This window comes from Solanum verrucosum, unplaced genomic scaffold (assembly GCF_900185275.1).
Source record: "Solanum verrucosum unplaced genomic scaffold, falcon-dt-bn FXZP01000261.1, whole genome shotgun sequence".
Lineage (NCBI taxonomy): Eukaryota > Viridiplantae > Streptophyta > Magnoliopsida > Solanales > Solanaceae > Solanum > Solanum verrucosum.
This window is the reverse complement of record NW_026019969.1, coordinates 4,321,493-4,338,353: the sequence shown is the minus strand read 5'-3', so window position 1 is coordinate 4,338,353 and position 16,861 is coordinate 4,321,493. Positions and strand designations below refer to the sequence as shown.

The following is a 16,861-nucleotide window of genomic DNA, read 5'->3' as shown; positions in this document are numbered from 1 at the left end:
CAATAAATCAAATTGATGGAGATCTCAAGGATCTTACTTAAATCTCCAAAAGATAATATTACGAATTATTAATACAAAAAAGAACACACAACAATCAAAGCCGCTCATTTTAGGAAGCATAAAAGGAAATGGAAAACCCCGAAGGTGGTGGAAAATGATTGAAAAGAATGGATTTGACTACTAGTAATAGGTTGCTGGTGGGGGAGATGGTGATGGGGGTGGAGGTGAAGCATAGGTGGCAGGTTCCTTGTACTTCTCAGGTGGTGGCGGTGAAGCATAGGTGACAGTTTCCTCGTACTTCTCAGGTGGTGGCGGTGAGGCATAGGTTGGTGTTTCTTTATAGTACGGTGGTGGTGGAGGTGAGTAGTATGTAGGTGATTGTTCATAGGTCTTTGGAGGAGGTGGAGAAGATTTATAGGAAGGTGTAGATTCTTGATAGTATGGTGGAGGTGGAGAATTGTAATAAGTTGGTGGCTGCTCGTAGTATTTTGGTGGAGGTGGGGGTGACTTGTAATATTTTGTTGGTGAAGGTGACTTGTAGTAGTTAGATGGAGTGGGTGATTTGTAATATTTTGTTGGTGAAGGTGAATTATAGTATTTAGATGGAGTGGGTGATTTGTAATATTTTGTTGGGGATGGTGATTTGTAGTAATAGTGTGTTGATGGAGTAGGTGACTTGTAGTACTTTGCTGGAGATGGGGACTTGTAGTACTTTGCGGGCGATGGGGACTTGTAGTCATACTTAAAAGGAGCGGGTGATTTGTAATAATGCTTTGAAGGAGTTGGGGACTTGTAGTAATACTTTGTTGCAACCGGTGACTTGTAGTAGTGCTTTGAAGGAACATGTGAAATGTAATACTTGGTTACAATGGGTGACTTGTAGTAGTAATGCTTTGAAGGAACATGTGACTTGTAATATTTAGCTGGTGATGGTGATTTGTAATAAGCGTGCTTTGAAGGTGCTGGTGACTTGTAGTAATAATGTGATGGATAAGGTTTCTTGTAATAAGGAGCGGGCACATGATAGTTGGATGGAGATGGTGATTTGTAATACTTGTTAGAGTTGTGAGAAGGTGAGGGTGAAGTATACTCATAAGAGTAATCAGCAACAACAGTGCTGGCTACTAAGCAAATTGCCAAAGCAACTGTTAGAAAAGACCATTTCCCCAACTTCCCTAAGCTTTCCATTTTGATTTGTAACAAATTATACTTAGAGAAGTGAAGGATAGAACTAAAGACTTGTGTTGCATAGCTGAATAGGGAGCTCTGGTTTTTATAGAGCAAAATGACACTATTTTCAACATTAATGTAATAGCTTTAGTTGCCCACTTGCCCACTAATCTGAGAGCAAGGTCCAAATAAAGACTTTAATCCGTACTAAGTGGTAGCCATTATCTGCTGACAAATGATAATTCAAATAAAATATTTAAAAAATAAAAACAAAGAGGAAGATAGTAGTTAAAGATAGACTATTTCTTAACAATAAACAGAACAAAGAAATGGGGGAATTTTCTTTGTTGTTTTCTCAATGCCAGAATCTGTAAGTTGACTTATAATCTAGAGTTTGGCATTGTCCCCATCTCAAAATAAAAGCAGAAGAAGAACAATACTGTAATGGCCATCAGCAATGGGGCTCCTATACCAACAAAGTCTATATGAGATCACGTCAAAGCAACCAGAAAAAACAGAAATTTCGAAAATTGTTACAAAATGTTACTGTCATAAAGTTCCTATGTGTTAAAAATTAAGAAATGCTATACATATTGGCAGTTCGGTTCAGTTTCAGATCAACTCTTTTCAGATTAATACCACAAGAAACCTAGTTGGATAATATGTCACCTTGCATACAAGTGATCTCAACTCTCAAGAGATTAAACAAAAGAAGGAACAAAGCTTCCAACCAAAATAGATAAGACTTATTTAACTGCTATCTGATAGGTTTGAGTGACTTTGAATGCATCACTTCTGACTCTATAAATTTTTCACATTTCTTGCTCAGATGTGTTTAAAATTAACGACTGAGGCAGTAACTCCTCTCTCGACCAGACAAGAGAAGTAGAGCATAGTGCCATGCCAAACATCTCGCTGAAAAATCACATTAATCAGAAGACATATGGTACATTAAGCAGACGGTGTTCTTTTCAGGACTTCTTCATGGTGCTCATCCTTCAATTCCCTAGTTGTTTAAATTTCCAAAAAGAAAATTGGTTTTACTAATTACACGAAACAAGCTGGGTATACAAAATACAGCAGAAAAATGGATGTGCACATCATATGGTTTCATTCTGTATATATGACTTCCGAACTATTAGATGCTTCTGAATAATGGGATTGAGTACTAAATGAACACTAATGGGCTGGTTGTGTAGGCTTTACTATGAGTTTGGTAAACACCAAAGTACTTATAAGTCAAGTATTTGTAAGTTAAATCAATCAAAAGCCATAGTTGGCCATCACCAACTTATGATTTTGCACCTTACACTTTTGCTTCGATAAAATATTTTACTATTTTATCCTTAATATTTGTTTTTCTAATTTTCAAAGTATCTTTCTCAAAACAAAACTCCTAACTTTCTCTTCATTTTGTATCCCATTGTTCTTCCTCTTCTTTACAAGAATACTCCTAAATTATAACACTTTCTAAAAAATTTAAGGATATTCTAATCATTCTAACAAAAGAACATTTTTTATTCCAACAATTCTATCCAAACACGTAATTATTCAATTATAAAATCAGTTCCAGTACTTAAAATTTATTAGTTATTTACAATCAATTAATCTAAACGGGCTCTTACATAGGGCTAATTCATGGAGTCTTTATCTGTAATTCAACCTTTAAAGATCACATTATATCATTTGATTTATTTCCCACTGATAATTCTCTAAGAAAAATAATCAGGATTAAAGAAGCAGCGCAGGAATTCTATAAAAACCTCTACAAAGAGACTGAAGGGTGGAGACCTGATCAAAGAATATTAGATGTTTCAAGAATTTCTGCAGAAGAGCAGGTGTGGCTGCAAAGACCCTTTGAGGAGGAGGAAATTTTGGGAAGCTTAAACATGTGTGCAAAAGAGAAAGCACCTGGCCCTGACGGATTCCCAATGATGTTTTTCCAAACTTTTTGGACCCTATTGAAGGAAGATATTATCAAAACTATTCAGTTTTTTCACTCCAATCAAGTTTTTGAAAAGAGTTTTAATGCAACTTTTATTGCTTTAATTCCAAAGAAAGCGGGAGCCTCCAATTTGAAGGATTTTAGACCAATCAGCTTAGTAGGGGGTGTCTACAAACTCATTGCTAGGCTGTTGGCTGAACGATTGAAGCAAGTGTTGGATAAACTGATCAACAAACATCAGATGGCTTTTGTGAAGGGGAGACAAATCATGGATACTGCACTCATAGTTAGTGAGTGCATTGACTCCAGAATAAAGGAAGGAAGCCCAGGCTTAATGTGCAAACTGGATATCCAAAAGGCTTTTGACCATGTAAATTGGTCTTTTCTCTTAAATATCCTTAGCCAGATGGGCTTTGGGGACAAATGGCTGAAGTGGATTGAGACATGCATCAAAACTGTTAAGTTCTCTGTGCTTGTGAACGGAGAACCTGTGGGTTTTTTTGAATCAGAAAGGGGACTGAGACAGGGTGATCCTCTCTCCCCTTTCCTGTTCATCCTAGCAATGGAGGGATTTAATGCTATGATGAGGATTGCTACACAAAATAGATGGATCAAAGGCTTCAAAGTGGGAGGCAGAGGGGGGGAAGAAAGAGAAATTGGTCATATGCTCTACGCAGATGATACCATCATCCTTTGTGATCCTGTAGAAGAACAGATAAGCTACATTAGAGTGATATTGGTACTTTTTGAAGCAGTCTCTGGATTGAAAGTGAACTGGGGAAAAAGTAGTCTCTTCCCTGTGAATGAGGTACCTCAGATAAAAGAGATGGCAGGCATACTAGGGTGTAGTGTTGGGAAGCTGCCTACCACCTATCTAGGCATGCCATTGGGTAACAATCACAAAGCCTTGGAAATATGGGATGGTATTTTGGAGAAAACTGAAAAGAAGCTCTCTGGATGGAAGGCTCAATATCTTTCACTTGGAGGACGATTGATCTTAATAAACTCTGTTCTTGATTCTCTGCCCACTTATGTGATGTCTCTATTCCCAATCCCAGGAAAAGTAGTGGAAAATCTGGATAAGCTAAGGAGAAAATTCTTATGGCAAGGCAACAAGGATGGAAAAGGCTATAGCTTAGTAAACTGGGAAACTGCTCTACTTAGCAAAGACAGAGGGGGCCTGGGAATTAAGAATTTGAAACTACAGAATGAGAGCCTATTGAAGAAGTGGTTGTGGAGGTACACTGAAGAGAGAAATTCCCTTTGGAAAGAGGTGATCATAGCAAAATATGGTGAGTTAAACCCTTGGTGTACAGAGACCACAACAGAACCTTATGGTGTGGGTGCATGGAGATCAATTAGAAACTTGTGGTCACAAATGGAGACAAATTTATATATCAAGGTGGGAAGTGGCACTAAAACAAAATTTTGGAAGGATGTTTGGATAGACCAATCCCCTCTTAGAGATCTCTTTCCAGATCTCTTTCAAATTTGTGGAAATCCTGATGCCAATGTTGGCGATTGCTGGACTGAACAGGGCTGGGATCTAGTTTTTAGAAGACTTCTCAATGATTGGGAGGTGGAAAGGGTGGCTGAGATATTAGGGATGCTAGGCGGAGTGACCATCAATGCAAATGCCACAGACAGGATGTTGTGGAAGCACAGCAAAGATGGCCTCTTCTCAGTCAACAGTGCTTACAGAAGAGGTCTCCAGGTGATGGCAGGGAGACCAACACACCTCTGGAACTATTTTTGGAAGGGGGATATTCCTACAAAAGTGAAATGCTTCACTTGGCTAGTGATAAAGAGAGCTTGTTTAACACAAGAAGTACTTCAGAAGAAGGGTAGACAGCTGGTCCCTAGGTGTTTTTTATGCAATTTGACAAGCGAAACTAACAGCCACCTCTTCTTGCACTGTAATTACACTGCTCAAATCTGGAATTTGTTCCTTAGCATCTCAAATCTGAATTGGACAATGCCAGAACGTACATCAGACGTGTTGAAGAGCTGGGTAAGGAGAGGGGGTACCAAGAGCCAGAAGAGATGGTGGAGGCTAATACCATCATGTATATGGTGGTCAATCTGGAAGGAAAGGAACAGTAGATGTTTTGACAATAGATCCAATTCCATACACAAGGTCAAATGGAATTGTATAGTATCTCTACTTTTTTGGTGTAAACAGTTGTGTATAGTAGATACAGATCAGATTGTAGATTTGATAGGAAGTTTGTAATTGACACTTTTTGGTGGTGGCCAGCATGCCCTTAATGCTGAAGAATACAACCTTACCAGTTTCAAAAAAAAAAAATTCTCTAAGAAAAATAATGGGAAAAAAATGCATACCCCTAAATTAAAATTCTCCTAATTCCTTTATTGTTATGTTTATTTTATATGATTTATTTCTCAAAAGCTGATAAGTACAATAACAATCCAAAATACAGTAATAGACACCAAGTCAAACAAGACAATTTGTTGTGCACGGACATATCTTGCACCTTTCCTCATTCTTTTTTCTTTTGTCTTGTTTACCTTTTGTAATAAATAAGTTATAAACCATAATTGAGAAGAAAATCATCTAGAGACAATAAACTGAGATGCCCCTCAGATATATTAGACAAAGAGAAGATTGTATTGAGCAAAGTATAATTCTTGATGAAATACACAAAAAAAAATAAAAAAATCTTGATACAATAAGACAAACTGATGGAGATCTCAACGATCTTACTTAAATCTCCAAGAATAAATATTACATATTATTAAAACAAAAGAACATACAACAAGCAAAGCCGGGCATATTTGGAAACACAATTTGTTTGGCAAAGGAAGTGAAAATCTTCCGATGAAGGATGAAAGAGAGTTAATAGGTCATGGAGATGATGGGAAATGATTGATGATAATGATTTGAATGTTAGTAGGTTGGTGATGGGGGTGGAGGTGAAGCATAGGTGACGGATTGCTCGTATTTCTCAGGTGGTGGTGGTGAGGCATAGGTTGGTGTTTGCTCGTAGTATGGTGGTGGTGGTGGTGAATAGTATGATGGGGATTGTTCATAGGTCTTTGGAGGAGGTGGTGAATTGTAGGTCGAAGGTGATTGTTCATAGGATTTTGGAGGAGGTGGAGGAGATTTATAGGAAGGTGTAGATTCTGAGTAGTATGGTGGAGGTGGAGATTTGTAATAAGTAGGTGATTGCTCGTAGTATTTTGGTGGAGGTGGTGGAGATTTGTAAGATAATGGCGATTGTTCATAGTATTTTGGTGGGGGAGGAGGTGAGTTGTAGTAAGAAGGTGATTGCTCATAGTATTTTGGTGGAGGTGGAGGTGACTTGTAGTACGAAGGTGATTTCTCGTAATAAGTTGGTGGTGGTGGAGACTTGTAGTAAACTGGTGACTTGTAATATTTTGTTGGTGAAGGCGACTTGTAGTAATAATGTGTTGATGGAGTTGGCGACTTGTAATACTTTGCGGGCGATGGAGATTTGTAGTAACTCTTTGATGGAGTTGGGGACTTGTAGTAATACTTTGAAGGAGAGGGTGACTTGTAATAATGATTTGAAGGAGTAGGAGACTTGTAATACTTTGTTGCAACTGGTGACTTATAGTAGTGCTTTGAAGGAGTTGGGGACTTGTAGTAATACTTTGTTGCAACTGGTGACTTGTAGTAGTGCTTTGAAGGAACATGTGACTTGTAATACTTGGTTACAATGGGTGACTTGTAGTAGTAATGCTTTGAAGGAACATGTGACTTGTAATATTTTGCTGGTGATGGCGATTTGTAATAAGTGTGCTTTAAAGGTGTTGGTGATTTGTTGTAGTAGTGTGATGGATAAGGTTTCTTGTAATAAGAAGTGGGCACATGATAATTGGATGGAGATGGTGATTTGTAGTACTTGTTAGAGTTGTGAGAAGGTGAGGGTGAAATATACTCATAAGAGTAATCAGCAACAACAGTGCTGGCTATTAAGCAAATTGCCAAAGCAACTGCTAGAAAAGACCATTGTCCCAACTTCCCTAAGCTTTTCATTTTGAACTGGAACCACTATATACTTAGAGAAGGAAGGGACAGAACTAAGACTTGTGTTGCATAGTTGAGTAGGGATCTCTGGTTTTTATAGAGAGAAAAATAACACCCTTCTCAACATTAATGTAATAATAGCTTCTTAATTGCCCACTAAGCTGAGAGCAAGGTCCAAATACAGACTTTTATCAATGCTAAGTGGGAGACATTATCTGCTGACAAATGATAATTTAAATAAACTATCAAAAATAAAAACGAAGAGGATATATATATATATATATATATACCAGAAAGTATTTAATGATTGACTGTTTCTTCACAATACACAGAACAAAGAAATGGAGGCATTTCCTTTGTTGTTTTCTCAATGCCAGAATCTGTAAGTTGACTTATGATCTAGAGTTTGGCATTGCCTCTATCTCAAAAGAAAAGCAAAATTTTGAACAATAATGCAACGACTATCAGCAATAGGCTCTTATACAAACAAAGTCTATATTACATTACATCAAAGCTACCACAAAACACAGAAATTTTCAAAATTGTTAACAAAAAATTAAGAAATGCTATACATATTGTCAGTTTGGTTCGGTCTCAGATCAACTCTTTTCAGATTAATACCACAAGAAACCTAGTTGGATAATGCCACCTTGAATACAAGAGATCTCAAGAGAATTAACAAAAGAAAGAACAAAACTTCCAGCCAAAATAGATACCGACTTATTTAACTGTTATCTGATAGTTTGAGTGACTTTGATTGCAGAACTTATTTGATTAATGAACAAGCTTGATCTTTTTCACTTCTGACTGTATAAAATTTTCACATTTCTTACTCAGATGTGTTTATAATTAATGAAATGAGGCAGTAAATCCTCTCCCTCTCTTGACCAGATAAATCCCAGACAAAAAGGAGTAGAGCATAGTGCAATCCCAAACATCTTGCTGAAAAATCACATTCATCAGACGACTAATGGTACATGAAGTAGACGGTTATATTATGTACTTCTCTACATGATTACAGATACATTGCTTTATAGAACTATGCTGATCGCCACATACAACTGAATGATCTTTAGTATTCTAGTCCTGTTAGCTACTTTGGTTAGGGTGTGCCAATAAGATCATAGTTGACAGTGTAAGACTTTCACCAATAGTCATTACAGGAGCAGAGCCCATCTCTGATATGGTGAAAATGATTAGAATCTCTAAAGATTATCTCTCTTCCCTCCACTGCTGATTTAAACTTCATTGCATTATGGCAATCTCCACATACTCTAACATTTGTTTGGATGTGCTAATAAGACCAAAGGCCACATCAATTTCTCACTGTGCCGGAAAAGAAATTGCTCCTTTTTTTCATCCTCCCCCTCGTGAAGCACGTAACTAAGTGATTCTTACTTAAGTACTACTGATTCAGTTAAAAGTAAAGTGATGTTACTATTTCTTATATATGATTTCCGAACTATTAGATGCTCGTGAATAATGGGATTGAGTACTAAGTGAACACTAATGGGCTGGTTGTGTAGACTTAAAAAGCGCTTCGTAAACACCAAAATACTTATAAGTTAAAATCAGTCAAAAGCCATAAATTGTCGTTAAATTAGGTCTTAGGTCTAACTTACAACCCAAAAGCTAGCTCAAAGGGAGGAGGATTCCCCAAGCCTTATAAGGAGTCCACTCATCTCTTTAACTACCAATGTGGGACTTTTTGCTTTAACACCCCACCAAACTCCCAGTGCGTAGCATCTGGTGTGTGGGCAATTTTTGACCCACCTCACGCCCAGTGCTTAGCATTTGGTGCGTCGGCAATTTTTGGGTAATTTTTGATTTTTTGGGCCCCAACATTGGATAAGATGAACCCTACTCTGATACCATGTTAAATTAGGTCTTAGGCCTAACTCACATCCCAAAAGTTAGCTCAAAGGGAGGAGGATTGCCCAAGCCTATCCCCATTTGTGATTTTTCACCTTATAAGGACTTTTGGTTTGACCTAGTATTTTACTTATTTATCCTTATTTTTTCTAATTTCCAAAGTATCTTTCCCAAAACAAAATTCCTAACTTCCTCTTCATCTTGTATCTGTCGTTTCTTATAAGAATAGTTTTAAATTATAGTATTTTTAAGGATATTCTAGTCATTGTAACAAAAGAACAACTTATCAACATTTTTTATTTCAACAATAATATCCAAACACATAACTATTTATGGATAAACTTAGTTTCAGCACTTTAAAATGTTTTCAGCACTTAAAACTTATCAGTTATTTACAATCAACTCATCCACACGAGTTCTTACATAGGGATAATTCATGATGGAGTCTTCATTTATTTTGTAATTCAACCCTGTTAAGATCAACAGCATTATATCATTGATTTATTTCCACTGATAATTCTCTTTTTAAGAAAAATAATGGGAAAAAAATATGCATACGCCTAAATTAAAATTTTCCTAATTACTCTATTCTTATGTTTATTGGTTATTTAATATAATTTATTTCTCAAAAGCTGATAAGTACAATTACAATCCAAAATACAGCCATAGCCAACAAGTCAAAGAAGAAAATAGGCTGTCAATGAACATATCTTCCACCTTTCCTCATTCTTTTTCTTTTGTCTTGTTAATTTTTGTAGTAAATAAGTAATAAACCATAATTGAGAAGAAAATCCTCTAGAGACAATGCTCTGAGATGCCCTCTCAGAAATATTAAACAAAGAGAAGATAGTACTGAGTAAAGTAGAATTCTTGATGAATTACACAAGAAAAGAATCTTGATACAATAAGCCAAACTAATGGAGATCTCAAGGATCTTACTTAAATCTCAAATGATAAATATTACAAATTACTAAAACAAAAAAACATACAACAAGCAAAGTCGATCATTTTTGAAAACATAAAACTTCGGCAAAGGAAATGGAAATATTCCAATAGAGGATGAAAGAAAGCTAACAGGTCATAGGGAAGGTGGGAAATGATTGAAGAGAATGATTTGAATATTAGTAGTAGGTTGGCGGTGGGGAAGATGGTGACGGGGGTGAAGGTGAAGCATAGGTGACAGATTGCTCGTATTTCTCAGGTGGGGGTGGTGAGCCATAGGTTGGTGTTTGCTTGTAGTATGGTGGGGGTGGGGGTGGGGGTGAATAGTATGATGGTGATTGTTCACAGGTCTTTGGTGGAGGTGGTGATGTGTAGGTTGCAGGTGATTGCTCATAGGATTTTGGAGGAGGTGGAGGAGATTTATAAGAAGGTGTTGATTCTTGGTAGTACGGTGGAGGTGGAGAGCTATAATAAGTTGGAGATTGCTCGTAGTATTTTGGTGGAGGTGGTGGAGATTTGTAAGATGATGGTGATTGTTCATAGTATTTTGGTGGGGGTGGAGGTGACTTGTAGTACTTAGGTGATTGCTCATAGTATTTTGGTAGAGGCGGAGGTGACTTGTAGTATTAAGGTGATTTCTTGTAATAAGTTGGTGGTGGTGGGGGAGACTTGTAATAAACTGGTGACTTGTAATATTTTGTTGGTGAAGGCGACTTGTAGTATTTAAATGTAGCGGGTGATTTGTAATATTTTGTTGGGGATGGTGACTTGTAGTAATAATGTGTTGACGGAGTAGGTGACTTGTAGTACTTTGCTGGCGAGGGGGACTTATAATACTTTGTGGGTGACGGGGACTTGTAGTACTTTGCGGGAGCTGGGGATTTGTAGTACTTTATGGGCGATGGGGACTCGTAGTAATGCTCTGAAGGAGTGGGTGACTTGTAATAATGATTTGAAGGAGCAGGCGATTTGTAGTAATGCTTTGAAGGAACATGTGACTTGTAATATTTTGTTGGAAAGTGTGATTTGTAATATTTTGCTGGTGATGGTGACTTGTAATAAGTGTGCCTTAAAGGTGCTGGTGATTTGTAGTAATAATGTGATGGATACAGTTTCTTGTAATAAGGAGTCGGTACATGGTACTTGGAAGGAGATGGTGATTTGTAGTACTTGTTAGAGTTGTGAGAAGGTGAGGGTGAAGTATACTCGTAAGAGTAATCAGCAACAACAGTGCTGGCAACTAAGCAAATTGCCAAAGCAACTGTTAGAAAAGACCATTTCCCCAACTTCCCTAAGTTTTCCATTTTGATTTGGAACAAATTGTACCCAGAGAAGTGAAGGATAAACTAAGGACTTGTGTTGCATAATTGAGTAGGGAACTCTGGTTTTTATAGAGCAAAGTGAGACCCTTCTCAGCATTAATGCAACAGTATCTTAGTTGCCCACTTGCCCACTAAGCTGAGAGCAAGGTCGTAATAAAGACCTGATCAATACTAAGTGGGAGGCATTATCTGCTGACAAATGATAATTAAAATAAAAACAAAGAGGATCTATATACCAGAAAGTAGTTAACAATAAATGAGCATTTTCTTTGTTGTTTTCTCAATGCCAGAATCTGTAGGTTGACTTGATAATCTAGGGTTTGACATTTCCCCTATCTCAAAATAAAAGCAGAAGAAGAACAAAAATTCAACGGCTATCAGCAGTGGGCTCCTATCTATATAAGATCATGTTAAAGCTACCAGAAAACACAGAGATTTTGAAAATTGTTACAAAATGTTTATGTTATAAATTTCCAATGTGTTAAAATTTAAGAAATGCTATACATATTGGCAGTTTGATTTCGTTTCAGATTAACTCTTCTCAGATCAATACAACAAGAAACCTATTTGGATAATATGTCACCTTGAGTACAAGAGATTAAACAAAAGAAGGAAAAAAACTTCCAACCAAAATTAATACTGACTTATTTTACTGTTATCTGATAAGGTTTAAGTGACTTTGATTGTATTTATTTGGGTAGCTAACTAGTTTGATCTTTTACACTTCGACTTGTAAAATGAAACTTCCACATTTTCTGCTCAGATGTGTTTAAAATTAGCGAATTAGGCAGTAACTCCTCTCCATCTCTCAAGACCTAAAAACCAGACAAGAGAAGTAGAGCATAGTGCAAGGCCAAACATCTAGCTGAAAAATCACATTCATCAGACGACTTATGGTGCATGAAGTAGACGGTGTTCTTTACACAACTTCTTCAATGATGCTCCCCATGATCATCCTTCTCGGAGAAAAAGCAAATTCCTATGGTCAATTTTAAAATTAGCATATGAATTGCTGATTCGAAAAAAAGCATTAGTAGCCTGTACTTATACCTTAGCATTATATTTTTTTCTTTTTTCATGAACAAAGACAAGATTAGAAGTAATCACATCAGGTAGAATTTGCACACAGATAGAGGGCAAAAAAAATAGATTAAATGCCATGGGATAATAAAAGTAGATGGTTTGATCATGTCCTACTCCTACGTGGACACCAAATGACCAAATACAGGGGTACACAACATGAAAACTGAATATGTTAAGGGAAATAAGGTAGACCAAAAATGATATGGAGGAAATTTGCCTTAGAGGATACACAATCTCTTGGATTTCATACGAACTTAGTATTGAACACAACACAAGCCTAATTTCCATATAGGTGAGTGCAGTGAAGCCACTTAACTGAGGTGAAGTGAAAAACCTATTTCGCACTTACATAACACAACTTGGTACACTTACATTAGGCTGGTGTTTGACATGAGTCTTCTAAGTTTGGAGTGGGATTACATGATAGAGTAGGGATAAGTACAAAATTTAAGAATCTTTATTGGTGGAGAACCCTTAATTCTATCTAAAAGATCAAATTAAACAGTATTACAACAACAACATACCCAATGTAATCCCAGGGTCTGGGGAGCGTGGTGTGTACGCACCCTTAACCATACCTTGAGACAAAGTAAAGAGGTTGTTTCCAGTAGTCCATCGGCTCAAGTAAAACATAACACAAATCAAGTATGTAAAGCAAATACAGTAATGAAGAAGTCATACCAGAAACAATGAGGAAGAGAACTATAGCAACAACATAAGGAAACAAGACAACACTAGACTATTCACTAACCTTACCTAATCCTCGACTTACATATCTTACTATCTAGGGTCATGTCCTCGGTAAGATACAGATGTGTCACATCTCCTAATACTTCTTCGACCTACCTGTACCTCTCCTCATAACCACCATAGTCAATCTCTCACACCTCTTCACTGGGACATTGAAGCATAATTGTTGTGGCTGATATAGAAAAGTCGCGTAACCTAAATTCAGGATCAATGTATGCCACAGTCCTCGAAGTTCAAAGAGCACTTACACTGAACATAAACAATGCCAACTAAGGGAGACTATTGGCAGGGGAATGGAACCTAGGCATTTCAAGCAAAATACTTTATCCTTACTAAATTGAGAATCTACCAACGGAAAATGTATAAGTATTAGAATCCTCGACAATCTAAAATACTTGAAGCAGTTACCTTTACCCCTATAACAGCTCGATAGCATATCTGTACAGTCATATATCAACACTACTGTGCAAATGCAGGGGAAAAGACAGATAAAATAAGCTCGAAACCAAACGAATGATTGAAATAGCTCAGAAAATTGTCGAAAGAGTAGAAAAGGCAAGGGAAAGAACCTACAAGTAGAAAGAAACATAGGAGTAGTAAGGAAGGAGTCATTGACGCAGCAAGCGAGGGAGCATCGACCAGCGGCGGAAACATCAGCCGGAGGGAGAAGTTGAAATAGCACCGGTAATTGTAGTGTCGATTTTAAAATAATATTGAGAAACAATTTTCATATTTAGAAGGTAAATGCAACCTTATTTATTCTTCGGAAAAGGATCAAAATCGTCCCTGAACTATGTGAAATAGACTATTTATACCCTTCGTTATATGGGATCAAAATTGCCCCTGTCATTATCCTAAGAGACCACAAATACGAGGAAAGGCTCAAAATAGTCCCTCATCTTTGGGTTAAGGCTCAAAATCATCTTTGAGTTTTCACATGGAGCACTAATAGTCTCTCATGTTTGCAATATTGGTGCACTTTTGGTCCTCCTCCAAAATTTTGCCTCTTTTTTAACATTGATTTTATCCATAACTTATGTATGATATGTTCAATCGTCATTTTATATATTTAGTAGAAATAATAACTCCATACGAGAGAATGTGAGAAGAAAAACGTCTTGTTTTGTTTAATAGAAATTGTATTGCAGGTAAAGTCGAGAGGTTCATCACGATAATTTCACGTGCAATAGTACAATTTTTTTTATTTTCTTCCAACGTCATATGTTAAGATGTTCTTAGTTTAGCTGCAGTAATATTTCTACTGAACAGAACAATGTGTTCTTCTTATCACTTTCTCTCACAGAGTTATTATTTCTACTAAATACATAAAAAGACGATTGGACACTCCTTACATAAAATTATGGACAAAATTAATGTTAAAAAATAGGCAAAAATTTTTAGGAGGACCAAAAGTGCACCAATATTGCAAACATGAGGGACTATTAGTGCTCCATGTGAAAACTCAAGGATGACTTTGAGTCTTAACCCAAAGATGAGGGACTATTTTGAGTCTTTCCTCCCACAAATACCCTCAAGAGTTAACTCCCCAAATTTTTAGTGACATGACAAGCCACGTGGGACTAATCCTTCCAACTAAGCATTGCCAACTAGGATTCACTACAAAAGAACTAGACCTTTAGTGGCGACAACAATCGCCACAAAATCCCAAAATATTGCCACTAAAGGTTATGAACGATTTTTAGTGGCGACTAAGGCTGCAACAACCATTCGCTAGTAAAATCTATTTTTTCAACAAAATAATATGATAATTAATTTTCGGTTGCAACCTAATATTCTAAAATAAATAACTTGGACTATTAACATTAAAAACATCCAATATTATTACGGAAATCATCAAAATTACTTCTCGATTCAAATCTCCTACTACATAATGCATCATCGTACATTTTATACATTTACATATGATATAAAAATAAAACATATAGTGTCTTCAAACTCCTCCTTAATCGATATCATTTTGGTTTTTTAAAACAATGAAGAAAAATCACACAAATCAGAATTTATTGTTAAAAAACCTTTAGTGACGATTTTCTGGGATTTTGTGGCGCTGTTGTCACCGCTAAAGGTCTAGTTCTTTTGTAGTGAATCCTAGTTGGCAACGCTTAGGTGGAAGGATTAGTCTCATGTGGCTTGCCATGTCACTAAAAATTTGGGGTGTTAACTCTTGAGGGTATTTGTGGTCTCTTAGGATAACAACATGGGCATTTTTTATCCCAAGATATAACGAAGGGTATAAGTGGTCTATTTCGCATTGTTCAGGGGCAATTTTCACCCTTTTTCGTTTGTTCTTTATCTTATTTTATAGTAAGTACGACTAGTAAACTTTATTGTATAAGAGTGTAAACTTTGAAAACAAAAATATTCCTTATGATTTCACTTATTCTAGTTACCTAACTTTATATATCTCACTTATTTTGTAGTATCGATTTCAATATTAAGAAACAATTATCAAAGAAGGTAAAAAAAATATTTATTCCTATATTATATTAGTTGTAAGCTTTGTGGTAAGTTTTAAGGAGGTTAATGAGACGGTTCGGTCAATTATTTAAAAAAAAATTATACTATCTCAATTTTTTAAGTATTTTATAATGTATAACCAAAATTAAAATTTTCAAAACTATCACAATCATATCGGTTTCTCTTCGATATCGGTACCATTCAATGAATTTTCAATTTTTTTATTTTTAAAATATCACCTCAAAATATACTATTATCAAAATATTTCTTTCGCAAGTATATTCCTGAAGAAGTACTTCAATTCTTCACCAAGAAGTCAAGAATGTAAAACCTTGTTGTCGTATTTTTTTATCTTAAAAATTTAATAGAATTGCTTGCATATGTTGTGTCGTATTGTTTGATAGGAGTATCTATTATAGTATCTTTTAATTTTAAACATAATTAAGTAAATGTTAATTAAAGAGTAAAGACCTAAAGTCATCTAGTCACCAGGTCTAGGACTTAGGTTATATTTATATTTGAAAAAAATTAAGTATAAAATATATTTATATATTAAATTTGACATATTGTTCATATATAAAATATATTTATATACACGTAAGGCTATTCGATTAGGTTCAGATTTTTTTGGGTTTTTTTATAAATTAAAAAAATTCCCTATTGTTCGAGACGGTTATACACTTAAATAAAAGTCCATTATTTTATTGAAAAAATGATATAAATCGATTTGAATCGGTTGACTTCGATCGATTTGATTCGGTTGACTTCGATCGATTCGATTCGGTTGACTTTGATCGATTTGATTCGATTGACTTCGATCGATTCGATCGATTTTTCGTATTCGTTTGGCACCCCTGGTAAATTTGTTCTTTGTTTGAGATTATTAAAACTTATATTTATTTTCAAACATACTTATTATTATGAGAAATGAAAAAGAGTGGAAATACAGTTACGATTATTTATTTTTATGAAAAGTGAAGATTATTGTGTTACACAGTGTTAATTCCTGGTGTTCTTCTATTTATTCATTTTATATTTCCACCTTTTTCAGATCAACGCTATGTCTTATGGCTTATTTCCCGTTGATAAATCCTTTCAGAAAAATAATTGGAAAATTAACAAAATATGCATATGCCTATGCCTATGCCTATGCGTAAGAATTCAGTCAATTAGAACAAAAAAATATGAAACAAAGATAGAATTCATGATAAATTACACCAAAATAAAATCTTGATACAATAAATCAAATTGATGAAGATCTCAAGGATCTTACTTAAATCTCCGAAG

The 16,861-nt window shown here is 35.8% G+C and overlaps 2 protein-coding genes and 1 pseudogene across 2 annotated transcripts; all 3 read right to left on the bottom strand.

Moving 5' to 3' along the window:
- Positions 1-180: 180 nt before the first annotated feature.
- Positions 181-1,312, bottom strand: LOC125815896 (extensin-3-like). The gene has a single exon (XM_049495466.1). The coding sequence runs from the start codon at positions 1,186-1,188 to the stop codon at positions 181-183; it is 1,008 nt and encodes a 335-aa protein (XP_049351423.1). The 5' UTR covers positions 1,189-1,312.
- Positions 1,313-5,930: 4,618 nt separating this feature from the next.
- On the bottom strand, positions 5,931-7,136 carry LOC125815894 (extensin-2-like). Its single transcript, XM_049495464.1, has one exon. The coding sequence runs from the start codon at positions 7,134-7,136 to the stop codon at positions 6,024-6,026; it is 1,113 nt and encodes a 370-aa protein (XP_049351421.1). The 3' UTR covers positions 5,931-6,023.
- A 2,984-nt stretch (positions 7,137-10,120) lies between these two features.
- Positions 10,121-11,745, bottom strand: LOC125816571 (extensin-2-like; annotated as a pseudogene).
- Positions 11,746-16,861: the final 5,116 nt, after the last annotated feature.

What these genes read in the sequence shown, in the direction of transcription:
- LOC125815896 (XM_049495466.1), bottom strand. Translation starts at nt 1,188, where the DNA reads ATGGAAAGCTTAGGGAAGTTGGGGAAATGGTCTTTTCTAACAGTTGCT.
- LOC125815894 (XM_049495464.1), bottom strand. Translation starts at nt 7,136, where the DNA reads ATGAAAAGCTTAGGGAAGTTGGGACAATGGTCTTTTCTAGCAGTTGCT.